Source organism: Drosophila yakuba, chromosome 2L (genome assembly GCF_016746365.2).
Source record: "Drosophila yakuba strain Tai18E2 chromosome 2L, Prin_Dyak_Tai18E2_2.1, whole genome shotgun sequence".
Taxonomy (NCBI): Eukaryota; Metazoa; Arthropoda; class Insecta; order Diptera; family Drosophilidae; genus Drosophila; species Drosophila yakuba.
Window position 1 is genome coordinate 2,908,916 of NC_052527.2, and position 20,816 is coordinate 2,929,731.

The following is a 20,816-nucleotide window of genomic DNA, read 5'->3' on the forward strand; positions in this document are numbered from 1 at the left end:
CTAAAAAACTGTGTTGACATCGAAAGCTTTACAGCTTCGTTGTAAACTTAGAAGTGATCAACACTTCCAAACAAAAAGTGCTTTACGCTGAAGCGCCAAAGTTAAAAGATAAAATAATCTTCAACAAAAAAGATTTTGAATACCCACTTGTTGAAAATAAAACACTCTGCTAATCGTGTGTCAATTTATTAAACTTGCAAAATTGTGGACTATACTTAGGTATTAATAAAGTAAGAAATTAATTAATTGTCGTACCTACTTTACAAAGAAACAAGCAGAAAACCATCTGTGATAACTAATTGCTAATTTAAGGACAAAAAGGCGTTTAAACTTAAAGCACTCGTCAACAATTGCTTAGGGTGGTAGAGTAGGTCTATAAGTAGCATTAGGTTTTTTTAAATATAGGTATATATACTTTATATATATATATATATATATATGGTTATGTACAGGGGAGAGTGTAACGTTCTCTTTGCGGGTCCATGTTAACATTTTTATAGTAATTGTTATCTTTAACGTTATCGTTATTGTTATGGTTAGTGTTAAATTCAAAATACAAGCTCCAAGTGGTTTTAATATGAATGATACGGCTTATCTAATAAATAGTTCGGTTTCCTTGGGGGAGGCCATTAAGTTGATTTTGGACGTGTTCTTACTAGTGGTTTTTCCATCTTTTGGTTAATTTTTTTAAGTGCGGAAGTGAGTGCCTCACTGAGCAATTCAAGTTGCGGGGTACTTTGAATACAGCATAGCCCGCATTCACCTGGCTTCCAATTCGACTCCAAATGCTGGTGTGGCTTCCATACAATCTGAATCCCTCCCGCTCCTTTGGCCATACACTTAAGCATCTTCTGGCTTTTGGGAACATATGGGTATTGTGCATAAAGGTACTTTGGAGGCGTGGTCTCTCAAATGCTATAATGCCCTTACGCCGACATCGTCTTGACCGTGGACGACACTCCGGACGTGACCATTGCCTTGGCGCTGCGCGCCACCATCGTCCGGATGCGTTCCTGGAGATAATCACAGATGGAGGTGTACTTTTGCTGGTGCGCCAGCTGCAGGGCCGTCAGACCGTCCTGGTTCTTCAGCAGGACATCGCTGCCGGCGGCCACCAGCTGCTTGCAGACGGTCATGTGGCCGAACATGGCCGCGGCATGCAGTGCGGACTCCCCGTTGGGCAGCTGGCCGAGATTGGGGCGGTATTTGAGCAGCACGGTGATGACGGCGGCATGGCCCTTGTGAGCCGCCTTGAAGAGGGGCGTGGCGCCGTCGCAGCGCACGGTGTCCACATTGGCGCCATTCTGGAGCAGCACCTTGCAGATGTGATCCTGGCCCATCTGGGCGGCTATCCAAAGGGGCGTGGCGCCGTCTATCCGCTTGATATCGATCTCGGCACCAGCCTGTATCAGCAGCGCCAGAACTGTGCGATGGCCATTCTGGGCGGAGATAAATACCGGCGTGGCTCGATCCTGCCGAGAAATTGGTACCCCCTTAGATTATTTCTCGAGCGGATCGCGGAGTACTCACCTTCATGTGCGCATTCACATTCGCTCCGCAGTCCAGCAGCTCGCGAACGATCTTCACGTGCCCGCCCTGGCAGGCCACAAAAAGGGGCGTGCCGCCATCCGCGGAGGGCGTGTCCACGCTGGCGCCCGCCTTTATCAGGATCTTCACCACGTCCAGGTGACCGCCTTGGGCGGCAAAGAAAAGGGGCGTGGTGCCCGTGAGACGACGCGAGTTCGGATCGGCTCCCTGATCGAGCAGCTCCATCACGCAGTAAGTGTGACCGCCGGCAGCAGCCAAAATCAGCGGGGTGGTTCCATCCTGGAAATAAGATCGTCAATATGAAAGTAATCTAAAGAGGTTTAGATATAAGAGGATCACGTTTATAAAGATATATCTGGACTGATAGACAACTTTGCCCATACAAGATACATATGGTAAGTATATTTCACTAAGGCAAGCTTTTGGTTCATAAATTTCTCTTGCTATAAATCAACAGAAAAGTGATTGGGTCAGTTAGTTATAAGCTGGTTATAAACTGTAGAAAAACAGTCATTCTATTATCCGTGTGTCATTTTTTGGCCCATTAATAGCGAAAAACCCGTGCAAAATATAGTGTTTATATCATACATTTGTATTCCAAATTTCCTATTAAAAATATGAGGTTTTTTCTTAACCACAATCAAAATATAGCTCCAAATGGAATGTCATACCTCGTTGTACTCGTAATGAAATTCTCTATCGAGTGGCATTCACAGTTTTTAATGTGAAATTTTGTCAATTTTCGCAAAAAATCATGATGGTACCCCTTACAAAAAGTGAAAAAAATTGGCCAAAAATGAATTTTCAAAAATCAGCAAAAACTTGATATGGAAAGTTAGTTTAGCTCATAGGCTTTAAAAATCAGTCATTATTTCATCTCTGTGACTCTTTTACGCCCTCTTATGACCAAAAAACCGTACAAATATGCATAAATAGTCACAGTAGGTACCACTAATTTAACAAAGAGAATTAAAGCGAAATCAAGACCATAAAATCTTTATTTATATGATTAAACAAATTCCCAATCGAATTACTTTTAAGCTAACACTCGTCTGACATCACAAATTCGCCACTTACGTGTGTTTCAACTACAAAGCGATAAATTGTTTAATTGTCTAATTGGCCATCAAATGATTTGAATAGCAAATTGCGATTAGTTTCACCAAGTCAACGCTTAATCGCATCGTGCGGATTTGCATGCAACTCGGACACGTCAAAAACCAAACAGAGGAAAAGCAACAGCAGGGGAAATTGAGGCATGTCCCAGAGGGAAAACCGCGCCACAACTTGCAAATCGCTCTCGATGCACTCGGTCTGCATCCAAATGGGGGAGTCACGTAGTGCCCACCCTACCCGCGGTCTCTTGCAGACCAACTGGCATTATAGTTTATATATAGAAATAAATATATATATATATATATAGAAACACAATGGCACACTGCCCCCGCAGCCCACTTTCCTTTCAGTTGGACTTGAGTCCATGCTTCGCTGAGTGGCCAGCGAAATTTAATTTCAATTTTCATACACTAACAAAGAGCACTACTCAATGGGCAAAGTGTTTAAGAATAACAGTTGGAAATAGTGGTCAACAAAATCTTTAAAATATAATACTACTGAACTTTTATTAACTGTAATTCCGTTTTTAATATTTAAATACCCTTCCATTGCTAGAGTATCAAAACGTCGTCTGTTTCCATTTAAAAACTTAAAGATTATTGCTTTTGTTTCAGTCGCTTGTAAGTTTGCTGCATTTTTCGTTTTCTTTGCTAATTGGTGCGTACCAACTTAGCAACGACGTGTTAACTGATGTTTACCTGTTAAAGGCTTTAAAAAAATGCTTTGTTTTTGGCTAAAATTTCGTAATAATTCACTAACAGCACTTCGAAGTCGCATGTGTCATGCATTGCCGATTGCATGTACAAAACTAAAGTGCATTTAACCGAGTTTATATAACCAAAGTCATGTAATCTGTGTAAACTGATTTAAATGCTTTCCACAACTTACCTCATCCTTGCAGTCCACGTGCACCTTGCCGCTGTCCAGGACGCGAAGAAGAGCCACCTCATCTCCCCTCATGGCTGCCATGTGCAGTTGCACATCCGAGGGCGTCTCCTTCTGTTGCCACCAAATCGAAATCGAAAACGGAATCAAATGAAATCAAATCAGTTATCAACTAGCCCTGCAGCAGCTGTCGAAATGGAGAGATATTCGAGGCAATGATACCCATGCCCCTGGCTACCTGGCCAAAGTTCCCACCCGGTTGCCACTTCATAGCTTCCCCAATTTGGGGCGCCACGTGGGGAAATTACTCTTCCTGTGTGCAGTAATTAGGGTCAGAGCAGTGACTGCAAAAAAAAGTTATTTCGCAGCGGATGTCGTGCCGCATTGAATGCATTTTTCCCGAAATGAAACCCAACCCTCAGATAGGCAGGCTTAAACAATGAAATGCAATTTTTGATTGCAGAGGGCGGCTTACGGGTGGTATGAGTAATATGTGTCCATGTTTAAGTATTTATGTTTTTGAAAACCCGAACGCGGGTTAACTGGCTTGAAAATTTAATTTGAGCTAAAGGAGGAAATGCAATGCATATTTTTTCCAGCAAAATGTGGTTGAAATGTCAACATTGCGTTAATGAAGCGAATTAAGTGGCCCAGATGTGCACGTGTGTGTGTTTCTGTGTGTGTTTGCCTTAGTGTTTGCTTTTTAGCCAGGTTTCTGTCATTGATGAAGTGGTCTTAAGCACCTGTTGAAAGGCAACGACAAGTGAAAAACCCTCGCATGATAATGATAATGACGTGACTCAAGATGCCAAGTTGCGAGGGGAACAATGCAAATGCTGCTGCACTTTGAAGTGACATAATGACAATGAAGACGGTGATGCCATCGTGATAATCACGTTCCCGATGATGACGACCAAGATTTGCATATTTGCAAGTAGCAGCAGGTGAGAAACACTTTTAAAGCTTCTGACATAAACTGCGCATAAAGATCTGATTTCAAACCATTGAACTCTTTCAATTTTCTCAATAAAAATCTGTGCTTATGTCTTATAAAGTTCTAAGTGTCTTTAAATCATAGTTGTAGTTGCCAAAGCTATTAAAATATACTACATATAAAAATAGTTCGTTTATTAAGTTTTCCCCATCAAAAGAGCCATCAAACTCGATCCGGTTGAGTCAATTAAGTGGTATATAGGTCAATACTTGAGCATTTACTCACCTTAAGCGACATGCCTGCGGCTCCAAGCTCTATCGTCTGTTTGGTCTATTTTGTGGCTCTAGAAGCGATTGCACCTGCTTACAAGCCCGTTTCCATTGACCGATTTTCCGAACTGTAACGCTGCTGCACCTCCGCCAGCAGCAACAACGACTTCTGGCCAACTATACAGCTATATAGCTATATAGCAACGAGATCGGCTGGCAAGTGGCACCAAATCAAATCAGAGGAGCAACAGCAGCCGCACCAACAAGAGTGGTCAACTTCAGATGCGGCATCATTGTCCAAGTGCGATTCCCAGTTCCAAGTTTAATTCCAAGCGACCAGTTCCCAAAACCCAAGAGCACTGCAAATTGTAAAGGGGAAAAGGCACGGGCCACATTAAAATTAAGTTGCTGCGGATATAACAGGTTTTCGTTCTCCAGAGTTTAGAATTATAGTGCCGAAATGGTAGGAGAAAGAAAAGTTGTAAACTCATTGGGAGGAGTTTCGCGAAAAAGGCTGCAAGTTCTAAGCTCTAGTGAAAGGAGAAACTTTAAGTTAGCCGCGTTCCTTCTAGCAATTCTGTTTAAATTGTTCTTACTGTTACAATAAACGTAGCTATAAATTTATTTCTTTAAAATCGCAATACTCGTACCTATAAATTTTCCTGCCAGTACGAACAACAATATACGCATTTCGCTAAGCGCAGCAATACCAATTTAATAATTCATTGAGGGGCAAATTGAATTTCCCGCAATCGACAAGGCTCCCTTAAAGCAGAATGCCTTTAAAAGGGCCATAAAAATTCAGTGTTTGAAGAGGTTTCCTATATTGCACATGAGTGCTATTAATTTTATAAGGCCTCACAACTTTTCCCCTCCTCAATGGATTCCCTTTTCTTGTAAAATTATAACTTTGTATAGATTTTTGCAACTCATGCGATTTCCCCTGTTGCAACAGCACAACAATTATTAATTTTTTTGCATGCTGTAATTTCTCCGTTGTTAATAGGAACTCCCCTTGGAAATTGACAGGCGGCATCTCAGATCGGAGCTGACTTGGCTCAATCAACACGCAACAAGCCAGTCACAAAGTGAAGCATTTTCATTTTCATGTTCGTTTTCTTTTCCTTTTTTTTCTGGGCTCTTACTTTGTGGGCACATTGCTTTATTAATTGCATTTTATGCAGCCGCACTTTTTTTTTTGTGATTTTCTGATTTTCTTCTGTGCTTCTTGCCTTTTTTTTATGAGCATCATGGTGATGTTTCCCTTGTGCCTTTCAACTTTTGACCTAGAAAGTGTTTTAGTTTTTCGGACTTTCCTCATGCGGCTTTTCATCATCATCGTCTTCTTGGCCAGGCGGCACGCAATGTGTGCGGCTGACATCATGATTTCAGAGTTTTCTTTGCTGAGTACGACTACTTAATTGCCCTATTCACATAATTTTCAGAGGGGTTTCCATTTGGGAATATATCCCAAATTTACGGTTTAAACGAAAATTCTGTTAAGAAGGGCTTATATGTAGTATAAAAGGTATAGCACCGTAACATTTTAGCACCTTTTAAGCCCGAAGCTGCTTTAAAAAGTCATTAAAAATGAATTCAAATTACAAATGCTGATGTTTAATATCAGCAGTAAGCTTCTTACCAACTACGTAGACTAAGTACAGATAAGCCAACAAACTGATATAATATCTGTAATATGCGATACCTCTTATGTTACTGGGTAATATCTGCTGATTAGATTGTTTTGGCAGCCACTTCTTATTTACTCGCATTTAATGATCAATAGGTTTTTTAGAGACTGTTCACTATGGGTGGACTTTAACATAATTTATCTAATGTATTTTGTAAGCACCACGATTAGTTTCACATTCATTTCGTTTCATTTACTATTTTGCCACTTTATTATGGGTCTCGGGATCTTTGCTGTCTTGTATAGGTGCTTATAAATAGCATCGCACGTTATCATGATCTCATTTCATTTTATCTTTTTTTGCTCTCGACTGAACTGGGCTGCTCGCAAACACATTATGCAAAAATATCATAATTTGCACACAGAAAAGGTCAACAGGCAGGCCAACCACTTGTGAAATCTCACCTCAAGAAGTTTCAGGCCCAAACACACAACAAACACAACTAACTACAATAAGGCAAAAGTCACGCCGTTTGGGAATTTTGAAAACAAGCGACGCGAACTGAACCGATTGCTTCAAAAGTTGGCGAGCAACTGAGAAAGCTAAATACGAAATCCGAAATCAGAAGTGAGACGCAGCTTTTTGCTGCTCTTACCCTGTAATCGCTGTCTATATGGAGTGATGGAATCATGGCACTCTGAGCGGAAGAACTGGTTTGTAAATATAAATGTATTTTTTCAGGTATCTTAAGGTTTCTGTATTTTAACCACATACGAAATTGTTGATTTACTTTGCGCGCATTAAGGGGTATTTGCAAGTCGATACCAAACCACCTCAACTGACTGGCGATCGCTCTGTGGCAAGTGCGGCATGGAATCCAAGTCCATTGAGACTGACCCCTCAAGTTGAAAGTTCATTGAGTGAGCGACGCCTATAAATAGGCAACGTGGACTGTAAATTCCGCGACATGGCGCGCGATGAAAACAATGCCGACCAGCCGCACACACACGCGAAGTGGCAATAAAAGTGTGGGGGGGGGGCAAACAGTATCCGCATCCATTGACGAAAATCGCTGCTGACATCGAGCGAGGTCAAAGGGCAGTCCCACCCAGCAAAGGCGAGTCACTGGCTGATTGTTGCAAAATCAATACTCACATGCTGAATTAGTAAGTCGGTGCAATAGGAGCTTGCGAATAATATATTGGGGCACTCTAATGGGAGCCATTAACTTGATGCGCCCCTAAATATGCAATAGAATTTTCCCGACGCGAAATCTGCAGCCTTCGCTTAGGCCTTCGAAAGTGTGACCAGTTGCTGCGTGCTGGAATATGTATCTAATTTGTAATTCATCAGATCTTGGTATTCTCCGCTTAGGCGGGAAAATAAATACCGTGCGATTGCGCTTAAATATGTTGAAATCTAAATTTAATTAACTCCTTTTTATTATCAAATATATTTTGGTGCAAATTAAAAATTTTACCTTACTTATTTATCTAATGAGAATGGGAATATTAAATAAAATTTATATTTTTAAATAATACCAAACAATTGGCAAGCTGGTCACCCCAACGCGAAGTACGCAAAACTTCCGGCAGGGGGCGCCACGCGCAGCGCAGCCAACTTCACGTTCAACTGTCATTTCTTTCTCTTTTTCGCCTTCACCGACGAGTTGCGGTCGCTAGATTTGTAAATTTCTACAAAAAAGTGAGTAAACCAGCACTGGCCATTACTAAAACTTGATAAAAAGCAAACTAATTGTGTCCTTTACCTTTTAGCCCAATAAAATGGAGAACGACGCCGGTGAGAATGTTGATCTGTACGTGCCCCGCAAGTGGTAAGTGAAACACGTGTTCCCCGCGCAATTCGCCGAACGGATTACTGACCAACTGATACCCTTCCCTGCAGCTCGGCGTCCAACAGGATCATCCATGCCAAGGACCACGCCTCCGTGCAGCTGAGCATCGTTGATGTGGACCCCGAGACCGGTCGCCAGACCGACGGCTCCAAGACCTACGCCATCTGCGGCGAGATCCGTCGCATGGGCGAGTCCGACGACTGCATTGTGCGTCTGGCCAAGAAGGACGGCATCATTACCAAGTGAGTTTGAGCTACAGTCCCTGGTATGGACATCCATTAATCGCCTCTCTTCCCTTTGCAGGAACTTCTAAGCGTGGCGTATCCATACCTAGATTTTGATTTGGTAATAAAGCGATTTCCCTTTGTAATTTAACGTATAACGTTCGCAATTGTGTTATTTACTTTTGGCGTAAACAATGGAATCCATATTCGGTGGCAGTTCAAACAAGGATTAAGAAATACTTTGTGCTGTATTCCAATGGGAGTTTTTAAGAATTTAGAATTGTGCTTTAAAGCACCAATTAATTTGCTATTTGGATAATTTCATACTACGACTATCAAAATACAGCAATGCTAAGTCTAAACACTTAAGTATTGCAGCTGGATCGAAAAACCGAGGCATATATTATAAAGGCTAATCAATTACTGTTTATTTACCCAAAATAAAATCCTATTGGTAGAAATGCTACATGATAATAATCAGCTGCAAAGGATTAATATGTTTTCGATTATCATCCCATTCTGTACAAACAAAATATACAATTTTTAATTGTGGTTCCGCAAAAAGCAAACAAATTTTAAAACTTTTGCTGCCTAGTATGACCGTTTGACGAAACAAATAATTCCGATTTTATGGATACAAAAATTCGAGAGAGCGATGCAATCGATAGTGCGATCGTTGCTTGGCCACCTCTAGTTCGGCAAACGCGGCCACACTGCAAGTCCAGAGCTCGAGTGATTTTCATCGCGTCGCGAAACGAAAAAAACAGATATATATTAAATTTGCGAGGCATAACAACCATTATCCCATTCCTGGGGGCCAAAAGTGACGGTGCTGTTGTAGTTGTAGTAGTTTAGGACACAAACAGTCGGCTGGTACGAGAACAAGACGTTAACGGAATCCAATTGGAAACGGCAACTGCGCGTCCTTTAAAATATGTGACAAAGAACAACAAAGAGCCAACAAATTGTTTAGCAACTTGCCCAATTACAAGAATATTTAAGTGATGCAATAGCATAACCACTTCACCACAGAAGCCACAGGAATCTGGACAGTATTAGGCGAACTTCGTAACTCGCATATTTCCGCAAACAGTACATGGTGAGTAGTTGCCTTCCTTACGAAGTATTACGTATGTATGTACAAATGTATATGCATATGTATGTACATTGATGTGCACCCCAAACAAAAGCATAATAATCCCCTTATTTTTTGCTGTCGCGTGCTGAATTCCTGACTCATTCCAGGTGCACGGTCTTCGGTTAGATTCATAAGCACCACATTGGTGAAAAATTCTTTTTTTCTAATTACACTATCTATAGAATGTGCCGGTCTTAGAAGTGATTTTCGCAATTGGCATTGATTACTTTTATGTTGTTTCTGATATAAGTCTGCTGTATCTTACCTCAAAAAATTAAATAATATATTACCATATGTATTGTTGCCAAAAACCAACCCTATAACCGCCAATAACAATATACAATATAAATAAATAGGGACGGGCAATTGCTTACATAAAACCTTGACACTTAGGTGTGCTGCTTTGCTCCACTGTGCGCCGCCCACTTTCCGCCCCAGTGCACTTGCACCCAAATTGCACTCAATTTGCACCGGGCGCCTCTCTTCCTCTCCTTCCCCCACCCCCTGCTCTTTGCCGAGCCATTCGCCATTAGTAACGGCTTTCAAACATTCAAACACACAGACATGTGCGGCGACGTGCACACACACACAGATGCAAAAGCCCACCTACATTCACCCAAATTTGTTGTTGTTGCCTGTGCGCTCTCTTTGTTGTTTTTGCTGCTCTCCCATATGATTTTTATCATATTTAGACACAGAAAAACGACGAAGAAGAAGGTGAACGTATCTACGTGTCCGCAAATAAATATCTACTGTCTGTTTGCTTGCACTCAAAAGTTGATTGGCGAGTACAGGGAACCCTTGCTTTCAATGACAAACGGTCATTAGAGGACTGCTTCTGTATGACTAAGATTTTTTAAGGCACTGAATTTCGTTACACAAAACTTTCTGGTAAATTTGTTGTGATATCAAATCAAAAGAACGATTAGCACATTTTTCTTTTGAATAAAGTTTTCTCTTCCTATGAATCGTTAATGTGAAACATTCCAATAAACAAACCGCAAAGCGTAGGCTCTAGAGAATTCGCTGCGATATAATGTGTACCCAAATTAAAATAAGCGATAAGCAGTTTTTAAGGTTTTGAAAAATATTTCATTTTATTTATTGCGATTTTGGTTAAATTGTGTTTATTTCACTGTGTTTTCGTTTGAGATCTCCGTGTCTTTTCACTTCGCCAATCGACACGCAATGCCGAAGCATTTCATTTAAAAGTGATTCAATCAGTTTAATTGATTGCACTCGTTGTGTGATCTTTTTAGGTAGCTCCATGAATAAGTAAATATGTCAATGTTTTTGTTTACACTCATGATTTGTCTGCAACGCTCGCAATTTTCCCGGGTCAGCGCAAGCGGTCAAATTCTGCGCACTTCTTTGCCAATATATGTACATTAATTCGCTTACATTGCTTACATTGATCACACGACACGACTCGCATTTCCCAGTCGCGATGCCACGCGCTAGAAGGCAAACTTTTCAGGGAAGGGGCATCTGCCCAAGTAATGTAGGCATGTAGCCTCTGAGAATTTCGAATGCAAATGTATTCAGGTAATTCCGTATTTCGTATTCCGTATAAATGGAAGCGTCGCCTTTTGGGTGGGAAAAGCTGAGGAGACGCGGTAGAAATTCGGTTTGTTTGTAGGTTAAATTTTGAGCTAATTCATTAACCTTTTTCAAGGACTTTGGGAAACTACGTCTTGGGATTCTCAAACGTTAGATGCTATATTTAATTCATGGAAAATGGACTCACAAGATTTTGACCACAGTTAGTTTCCTAGGGATAGCCTTCAAGAATCTCGAAAGTTTGCAGTTTATATGAGTACATCAATGGATTCTTTACGTAGCTTTATGACTTTTAAGCCATAAATTTTGCATAGATACATACATACAGGTAATTTGGTTATTACCACCCTCTTGCTTGTGCCCTGTTTAGCTTTCTTTTGCTTTTAAAAGACCTTGTGGGTGACTTACTCTTGTTTTATTTTCCGATTGCTCAGCCTCTGGACGTGGGGCTTAAATATTCATTTGTGACACACATTTGGCAATCGAGTATATGGCTAACATCAGCGCTTCTCTTTCAGCTTACGCTTAGCACAACTTAGTGGGTCACAGTTTGCACTCATATTCCCCCAAAAATAGGGCTCCAAAAGCCGTAGCGCTCAAATGGATACTTTGTAAGTACCTAAAAACAGGTGTTTGTTATCCCCAAAACCATTAAAAACGCATGACTTGTTTATTTTTTACTTAAACTGCATGGAAATGTTTTTTTTTTTTATAGTAGTTTCTAGTTTTGCTCGCTGATTTATAACAGTTGTGGATAAACAATTATATAGCTAATTGCAAAATCGATTGAGCTAAAATATTTATCTTTGCTGCGCCGGTATAATGGCCACGTGAATTCTAGAATTTGCGTAATGTCTGAAATAATAATGCAATTACGGCAAGCATTAAAAAATCGTTGGTCATTATAGAGTTTTAGTGGTCTCATTCGCAGTATTTTTAAATTATACCAGGTCTAGGTAGGAAAAGTGTCGTCATAATGCGCCAAATTGTGAATCAAATTTGCAGATAAAGGTCAGCAGCACCGACTTTTCATTCGTATCTATAATTACGAAAACAACGACAGTGATAGGAAACCCAAGTTCCGTGACATCATAATTACCTGCTAGTAATGTTTTAAAGGCTGATAAGAATGGGCGTCGCTCTACTCAGCTATCAAACTTAACTATCTTTTGGTAAATTCAATTAAAGTGTACTTTTTTGCTCTTGTGAATCTTAATTGTTTACTTGGAATTGAGTGCAACACGCGCTTTCCTCTGCACATGAATCACCTTGCAATTAAATCAAATGTTGTTGTAAATTACAAGTGAGTCACGCCCATCATAGTTCACAAGATACTAGTTAGTCATGCTATTTAAAGTGGCAAAAACATGGGACAACCTTTCGGAAAAATGGCTTACATATGAGCCATACACTATAATGTTTGCAACCCAATCAGAAACCACCGCTTATAAGCTGACAATATTGGTTATATTGTCCACGTTTAACTGGCTTCAAACCGGTTGATTGCCGGCTACTTTTCTATAAACTAGAAGCAGAGACTTTGTTCGCTAATATATGACAATTTTTGTTTGTTTACTTTGAGAAGGATTTAATTTGTCGTGGCTTTACACAAAATTGCTGGCAGAATATTCATTCACTCTATAGTAGACACGATTAGCAACTCGAAAGTTTCACGTTTCATGGGCTCGAATAATGCCTGTGAGATTATTTCGTTTTCCCATTAATGAACGCTAATGACGGCTAAATGGAAATTAATTGAGTTATGTGCGCCGAACTAGCAAACTTTTTTTTTTGGCTCCTGGGACCGCTTTCCAGTTAATTCAGCTTTAATTTGAAGGTCGTGAGCTGGCATTTCGAGTATCACTCAGTCATTTGATCAATTTATTATCAATCAATTCAATGAGGCGCCTCACGTAGGCCGAAAACAGCATTTAAAATGCAAATATTCTTTGGCTCGTGTCGCAGTTGTGCACTTTTCACTGGCTCACTTGTACCGAAGGCAAACCTTTGAGTATAAATAAGTTTTGCTATCTCAAGGAATTAGCCGCTCCTTCCTTGTTACCAAATTATAGTACCAAAACTTTCCTCTTGTCAACTCGCCCTTTCGGCCAAATGAGTATCATTATTCGTTCAGCGCTTTTCAAGCACTTACTATAATTTTGTTTATGGGCGTAACGGACACGCCACTTCTATATACATTCTAAAGTACGGAATACTTTATACTTTCTACCTAATACTTTATACTCATGGCGAGTGCAAGTCGCAGCAATTAGTAGCTTATTAAATATTCTATGGCGGGAGATTCACTTATATGTTTGTACATACGAGCACCTTAGAAGCGTAATCAAATTAAAATTACCATGCATTATTTGAGGCACAATTATGGCGACGGGCGAGCCAAATGGCGTGCAGTCCAAAAGAACCTACTCTAAAGTGGGCTAGACCCTAGACTCAGGAAAAAAAACACGGGGAGTACCTGCTTATAAAGCCTGTCGTGACGTGATCAACTTTATGTGTTTGCACTCTCGGTGCGTGTAAATAAAACACAGCAAACCCACAACGTTCGTTCAACCAGAGGCCCTGAGCTTGGAATCCATCTATGAGTTATAAGTAGCTCCATCTATATCTATATCTATTTGAGTCTCTCCGGAGTGCTACAAAATACAAGCTGTGAAAACCTGTTAAAAAGCACTCAGCTGCGAGCGTCGGAAAACTAGTTTCGCACATTGAGCACTTTGTACCTTTCTTTCCGTCGAATAAAAGTTGTTTAGGTGCAGGGGAGTCACACTTTTGATTGGACAGCAAGGGGGGGTTGAAAAGTTGATCTAAGGCACCAGAATTATTAGAATGAAATGTTTACATTCTTATAACCACATATATAATCACAATAGACAAGACAATGAGTTTAACAGTTTATGGCTGACTAACAACCATAACTTTTAGCAGGAACAACTAAGTGCTTTGCACTTGAAGTTAATAGCTATTAACCCAGCGACTTGTTTGTATAATTATACTTCCGTTCCTGCTGCAATCGTTGTTTAAAAATAATTAATGCTGCAATAGCTGTTTAACAATAATTAATGCCTTCCTGGATCCATGCATACTTACGAGTACTCACTGGTAAGCTATTATGGAATTCAAATATTCGATCGCAGGAAGCATTATTTGCTTAATTGCTCAAAGGGATAGGCTGTTAGTTCATGTGGCGAATTGAATTTATTTCCATTTCCCAAAACTGACGGCTGGATAAAAAATTGCGAGAAATTTGCTTGTTTGTTTATGGATACATTTATTAAGCCCAAAGCGGACGAGCCGCCGACTCGTGATGGAAATTAATTGCCGACTTGCTGGTGGGTTAATAAAGAATTCGAGTACGCAGCACTCGAAGAACTCGCGGTAGGCGATACTCACTCAAAAGTGCGAGTGGAAGAGCACCAGAGAGTCGGAGACAAACTTTGAGTGGCATATATAGACTCACGACCAGGGAGGATCGACTGTAAATGTACTCACTTCAGTCTGAATACTTTGCGAGTCGGGCGCTGATCGTTCGGATCGCTTGTTTTTACTAACTAATCGCATATGTGCAGTGGCTGGCTGGCTGTCGAGCAACTCATAAATATATCGCGTATTCTGTTTACTTTCTAGTGCTATTTTTGTTACAATACGAAAGAAGATAGTGCTGACCCGGAATATATGTATATATATATACATAAAAGCTAAACTATTGGATATGTCCGCTGCGCGCCTGCATTTTCTGGTTTCCCATGCCACAAATGAAACCGAAAGCGAAACGCAGAAAACGCATTAAATTTATTACAATGGTGGGTGACTTTAATCGCACCAACTGGGAATTACATACGTGTATTTCAATATTTCCGCTCTAATAAATTTTCGCTGCCTACTACTACTACAGTCATTGCCCTTTGACCGAAATAATGACAAAGCAAACGAATTTCAGGCTATGCAGGCAGATGTTTTCTTATCATAATCCAAATATATTTCAATTATATTTAATCATGACGTAATAGGAATTATAGTCCATAAATATAGGAGATTGTTACCTGGAAATTTTCAAAGTAATCTTGCAATACTTCTTGAACTATACAAGTTTCTTATCACGAAACTCAAGCAATACAATTCTGTTATATAGTCAATTAATCATTATTAAATTAAGGGAAATTATACCAACATTCATGTGAATGAATCATTAAATAAGTATTCCCTATAAAGTGCCTTTCCTTTAAGCTGCTTTTAGTTTTTAGATAAATTTCTTCTCCTGTGCAAAAGCTCCACGTTCCATTTGAAAACGCTCTCCAGCTCTCTAGTTGGCTTTGTCTTTGACTTTTGACTGGCTTTATCTTATCGGCCGTTTGTCGCCGTCAGCAAAAAGCTAAACTAATACGCTCGACTAAAAGGGAAAAAACAGCCAAATGGGTGTGCAAATGCATAACCTTAACACCTTATTTATGGTTTGTTAGCCGGCTCACTTCATTATTTGTTTTCGGCCTAAAATGGATTTTCCAATATGGCAACGCATGATTTATGAAGACATTTCCGTCTACAAAGTTTCCGCTTGTGCTGGGATTAATTAAATAGAAAATCGACAATTTTTGGACGAAAGTAACCCTTTTGGTTTGGCATCTGTGCGTTGAGCAACGCCTCTAAAAATACATTTATTTTAGAGCCCCGATAAACATTATAGTATAGAATCTTTTGTTTATGATTTGGGATTTGCTTTTCCCCTAATCACCTATAAACGTTTTTCCACTGAAGCAGGAGCACTAAATAGAGAGAAGCTTTTTCTAAGAAAAACTTCTTATCAATGATAAAAACAATTGCGCTCCCAAACGCTACAAACAAGCAAATATATTGACTGTGACGGCCACAACGATCCCATTACCATTAAAAACTAATTTAGCAATTAGCGCAAAAAAGGTTTTTCAGCATCACAGTGTAATTAATATCCCAGTTAATAGGTAATAATTGTCGGTTCACTTCTTTCTACTCTGTGCACTCCGTATGTGGAAATTCATCAATGGGTTAGATGAATCCACATGGAGAGGAGCATTTCAATTGGTTAATGTAGAACGACAGCTCAATGGAATTGCAGCTTGTAGCCTGTCCCAATGTTGGATTGTGGATTGGTTTTATTTCTGTATTTCATTGTGTTATATTGTGGGTGTCAAGTTGCTGGCAGGCATTATTATCGATGCCCCAGTCTCTCGCCATTTCAGATGTCCCTCGTGTGCTTTTTGATTGATGGACGGGCTGGGCTGTGCCGGCTTAGAATCGTTGCTGGCATAATAATGCCAAGTGCCAGCGGGCCCAGTTTGCCAGTTTGCCCACTTCGTCCATTTACCCACTTGAAATATTCCTCCGTATGCCATCAGCACCCTTGGTGGCTGTCAGTTGTGTGTTTGCGGTTGGAAGGGGTTGATCCATTTCCATTAACGTATTTGTTTTGAGTTCAACATTTAACTAAGAACGAAGATGGTATCTTCTCAGATATTACATTATTAACAACTATACCACTTTGAGTTTATTGAATTAGTTTCTTTTTTTGTAAAAGATATTTATATTTTTCAGCTTGTAGAAAACAAACCAGTAGTTAGTTATACCAGCTAGTTGTCAACCTATTTCTTCTATAGATTCATGTGCATGCTTTGTAAAACAAAGAAAGCAAGATACATTTGCCGAGTACCCCTAATGCCCCCATTGCCCTGGGTCGGCTGTGCAAACATTTGCATTTGCTTTTAGAGCGAGCAGCCGCCCAGACAACGAATTCAATGTTTATTTAAATGACACCCGTTGGCTCCACGCGGCGGGCATCTTGCTGTTAGATGTTTGTTGGTTTGCCCAGTTGATCCAGCCAAGCAATCGATTTGCGCCGCCTCGATGTATTAATTAAGATGTCTGTTTGCTCTTATTTGCAGTTGATTTAGCATAGGATGCTGCCCAGCCTGGATACCTTAATGCGTTGCTCGAAGCGAGTTCTGCAATCGCCGCTGGAGGCGGCGGCCAGCCAGATGCGGAATGGGCACAGCAAGTCGGCTGCCGGGGGCATCTATGGTCCCTTTACGCCGGACAACGATCTCAGCTGCTCCGGACGTGGCGATTGCGTCAACAACACCTGCGTCTGCGACATTCGGTACGCGGGCAACGAGTGCGACATCTTCAATCTGCCCTACTACGCCGGAATCTCCACCGTCTTCTACGTGGTGGCCCTCGTCTCGGTCATCCAGCTGCTCATCTGCATCGTGGCCGAGTACCAGCGTCTGAAGCAGCCCTCCGTACTCCGCGCCTGTCGCATCACCACCCAGAAACTGCTCTACTTCATGGTCTTTGTGGCGGCCTCGTTGCGAGGTGCCTACTTCACCACACCCGTAAGTAATAGCAATCTCCCTTTAATCAGACCGTATAACCTTATGTATTTCCTGGCATTTCAGTTGGATCTACAGCCACAATGGGCCGTCACCCTGATGTCCGCCTACTATCCATTGCTCATGACCTGCGCCTCCCTGATTGTCTGCATGTGGGCCGAGGTGAGTTCCTGATGAGAAGGAGAACAAGATGTCAGCTATAAGTGTAAAGTAGGAAAATGCATCGAAGTCCGCAGGAATCAATCATAGCCTTCACAACCTGAGACTAGACAATTTCACCTAGTTGTGTACTTTTAAAAATGATATATCTACGGTATCAATTACTTCTGTTTGTCATAAGCCAACGATTAGATTCTAAACTTGTAAACAGTTATTAGCGACAACTATTACATATCTTCTGTCCAGTACTACTATACGAAAGCAAGCTCTGCAATATTTCACTGTATTCGCATCCCTAAGCCGTTTTGCACTTTAGATACAGATAACGTATCTTTGGTGCTACAAAGTTTTATAAATTTCGGTGATAAGCTAGAAGAACTAGGCAGTATTTCAAGTCACGAGTCCACCACTAAGTTAAATAGTAATCAGCTAGAAAATGGCGATTGAACGACCGCCTGACGTAGCCGAACCCGAACCCTGAGAACTTACAGAACTGGGCTGGGATGTGAATTTCATTATCGCGCAAAGTGCGTCCAATTGTACTTGCCATATTTCGTATCTAACGAATGCGCGATAACGAGTCGAGTGCATTTGTACCGCAACTCGAGCCAATTTCATTGTATCTTGGGGCCTCCCGATAGGCCGGGCGCAATTAATTAAGCTGTGAGGCGAGCGTACGTACATTGGCACTTGATCTGGAATATAAATAGTAATTGCGGGCGAACTTTTAGGGGTAACCAAATCGGCGCATGGGTACTCATTCACATTTGCACTGTTCGCCATTGCAGATCTTTCATCTACGCGACATCCGCTGGGAGAAGTCACAGTTCCTGTCGAAGAGCTTCCTCGGCTTCGTGGCCTTCAACTTCTTTTTGTACAGCCTCTTTGGCATCGAGGTCTTTAACTCGCTGATCAACTCGGAGCGTCGCGACTACGCCCACATCTTCAACGGATGCTATGCAGTATTACTGCTGATCGTGGTGGTCTTCTTCCTCATCTACGGCGTGGAGGTGTTCTTCAAGCTGCGCGGCGGCTTCGTTTACGATCAGACGGGCAAGATCCTCGGTCCCAGCGAGGCGATTGTGAATGCCTCGCAGTTGCATCAGTCGCGTTTCGGACTGCTGTCTCAGGCTGTAATGCTAATCGTGATCGTGGGCTTTCTAACTTCCGAAACTTTGGGCGACTTCTGGAAGGCCAAGTGAGTAGAGGCTTTTAATTAGTTTTGCAGCTGTGAATTTTACTAAAAGCTTTTCATTTTGCCACTCCAAAGGGTTCCTGTTAACTCGCGCAACTGGCATGACATCATTTTTCGCATAGCCGAGATCGGTGTCGCCCTCTGGTTTCCCTGCTGCCTTTGGAACTCGATGGCTCCTGAACAGCTCTGGATTCTGAATCCCCGCAAGCTTCTATCCCGCCAAATCGATCCATCGATACCCACTCTCAATGCGGAGACCAACAAGCTGTCGCCCGAGGAGGGCCAGTCGTTTTTAACCAAGAAGGATTGCTGGATCTGCTACGACTCCGATAAGCCAGAGCCCCTCATCCAGCCATGTCGCTGCACTGGCGACGTTAGCTCCGTGCACCACGAGTGTCTCAAGCGCTGGCTGGTGGAGAGCTGCAGCAATTCGGAGGCGCAGTTGTCGTGCAAGGTCTGCGGACATCCGTACGAGATCGAGAAGTCCAAAAAGTAAGTGCCATTTTAAGTGGGTCACCGCGACATTAACATTTTACGATAAGGATTTCTAGTACTCATGGTGACTAACTGATAACACTTCTTTGTATTACAGACTCGAATGGGACAAGGGCTTCACCATTCAGCATTGGTCCAAGACGGTTATACTGATCACCCTGATGTGCGTGACCGGAGCCACCGCCTGGGTGGTGATTCAAATGTACGTCGATCCGCTGGTGCGCGTGATGACAGTGGGCATCGCCGTACTCATTGGCTACGTGTGCGTCAAGTGTCTGGGCGAGAACACCGTGGTGGCCTATCAGCGGGCCAAAGTCAGCTCGATCAACATTGTGACCAGCTCGGAGACGGAGAAGCTGCACACCATTTGCGAAGAGGTCAGCGCCAGCACCTCCGCAGGGGCGGTTCGAGCGGGAGCTGCGTCCTAAGAGGCTATCAGACACAGCAACCACACACATCAGCTGAACTTACAGACATTACAACTTACTTACCTAGTTTAGCATGCGTTTTGCACAGGTTTTGCTCAATGCTCAATTATTAGTTTACACATCACACGCGAGGTGGGTCCTAGCACCCGCCTCCCTATCCTCAACCGTGTACATAGGTTTAAATCTCTAGTGAGTAGCCAGAAGAGTAGCGAAAAGCGTTTCGATTAGCGAGTCAATTTTGTCTCTCAAATTATCATGCAGATTTCCAGAAGCAAAGTGTATTACAAGAAGCCAAATATTACGTAGAATAAGTGTAGGTCAGTATCAATTGCGAAACAGAAACCGAAACAGAAACGAGAACATCCTGAGATTATGATTATGAACGCGTTGCCAAGTAGCCTGAAGAGCGAAGAAGCTAAAAGATAGTGCTTCGATGCGCCAGTGAGTCAGTCCATGCTGATCTATAGTTTATAGTTTTCTTTTATTTACAAGTAATTTATGAAAGCATTTTGATTTCCTCCATTTCATTTTCGGTTTCATCCATGGATGCAAACAAAAAGCAAGCGAAACACGAGTACTTGGCGAATATTAAATTAAGCAAAGATGTTTTTTAATTTGTATTTGATTGGAATACGTTTCTTATTACCCTCTAAGTTTACTCCTTAAGAAACTGATTTGTATAAGCTGCGCCCATATATACATACACACGAGCATATATAATATATATATATATATATTTAAATTTTATTGTAGTTACTACACAAAATTTGTCAAAGCAAAGAAAAACAAAACAAAATCCACATAAGAAAAAACCCAACATATAATTTAAGTTACCATACAATTTTTGTGATAAAACTAACAAATAAAATACAATTTATAAAACTCATACTTCCTGTGTTTTAATATCCATTTAAGTTTGCTGGTATCACATTTTCTGATATCAATTTAGAAGTACGCCCAATGATTCTTATTAAAATATAAATTGGAAAGGCCGGAACA

General features: G+C 41.3%; 3 protein-coding genes and 1 long non-coding RNA gene across 8 annotated transcripts; 2 read left to right on the top strand and 2 right to left on the bottom strand.

Annotated features, from left to right (window-relative positions):
• Positions 1-170: 170 nt before the first annotated feature.
• LOC6526635 (ankyrin repeat domain-containing protein 29) lies at positions 171-7,697 on the bottom strand. 2 transcript variants are annotated; one of them, XM_015197812.2, is made up of 5 exons: positions 7,539-7,697; positions 4,769-5,111; positions 3,553-3,663; positions 1,531-1,827; positions 171-1,472 (listed from the first exon to the last, which is right to left on the bottom strand). In XM_015197812.2, exons 2-5 carry the CDS (start codon positions 4,778-4,780, stop codon positions 927-929), a joined length of 966 nt encoding a protein of 321 aa, XP_015053298.1. In that variant the 5' UTR covers positions 4,781-5,111; positions 7,539-7,697; the 3' UTR covers positions 171-926. The 2 variants fall into 2 exon arrangements, with proteins under 2 accessions (XP_015053298.1, XP_015053299.1); XM_015197813.3 differs by lacking the exon at positions 7,539-7,697 and adding an exon at positions 6,848-6,969.
• A 254-nt stretch (positions 7,698-7,951) lies between these two features.
• Positions 7,952-8,617, top strand: LOC6526636 (40S ribosomal protein S21). The gene is made up of 4 exons (XM_002087708.4): positions 7,952-8,087; positions 8,159-8,217; positions 8,289-8,480; positions 8,542-8,617. The coding sequence occupies exons 2-4, from the start codon at positions 8,168-8,170 to the stop codon at positions 8,549-8,551; spliced, it is 252 nt and encodes an 83-aa protein (XP_002087744.1). The 5' UTR covers positions 7,952-8,087; positions 8,159-8,167; the 3' UTR covers positions 8,552-8,617.
• A 546-nt stretch (positions 8,618-9,163) lies between these two features.
• Positions 9,164-20,705, top strand: LOC6526637. 4 transcript variants are annotated; one of them, XM_039371404.1, is made up of 7 exons: positions 9,164-9,561; positions 11,679-11,771; positions 17,094-17,543; positions 17,607-17,702; positions 18,488-18,897; positions 18,970-19,390; positions 19,487-19,609. In XM_039371404.1, the coding sequence occupies exons 3-6, from the start codon at positions 17,109-17,111 to the stop codon at positions 19,388-19,390; spliced, it is 1,362 nt and encodes a 453-aa protein (XP_039227338.1). In that variant the 5' UTR covers positions 9,164-9,561; positions 11,679-11,771; positions 17,094-17,108; the 3' UTR covers positions 19,487-19,609. The 4 variants fall into 4 exon arrangements, with proteins under 4 accessions (XP_039227338.1, XP_015053437.1, XP_015053436.1 ...); XM_015197950.2 differs by having other exon boundaries at positions 9,166-9,561; positions 18,970-19,386; positions 19,487-20,705; XM_015197951.2 differs by lacking the exon at positions 11,679-11,771 and having other exon boundaries at positions 9,165-9,561; positions 18,970-19,386; positions 19,487-20,705.
• On the bottom strand, positions 17,564-18,543 carry LOC120320795. Its single transcript, XR_005560354.2, has 2 exons — positions 18,465-18,543; positions 17,564-18,394 (listed from the first exon to the last, which is right to left on the bottom strand). It is a non-coding gene; the product is annotated as an uncharacterized LOC120320795 (long non-coding RNA).
• Positions 20,706-20,816: the final 111 nt, after the last annotated feature.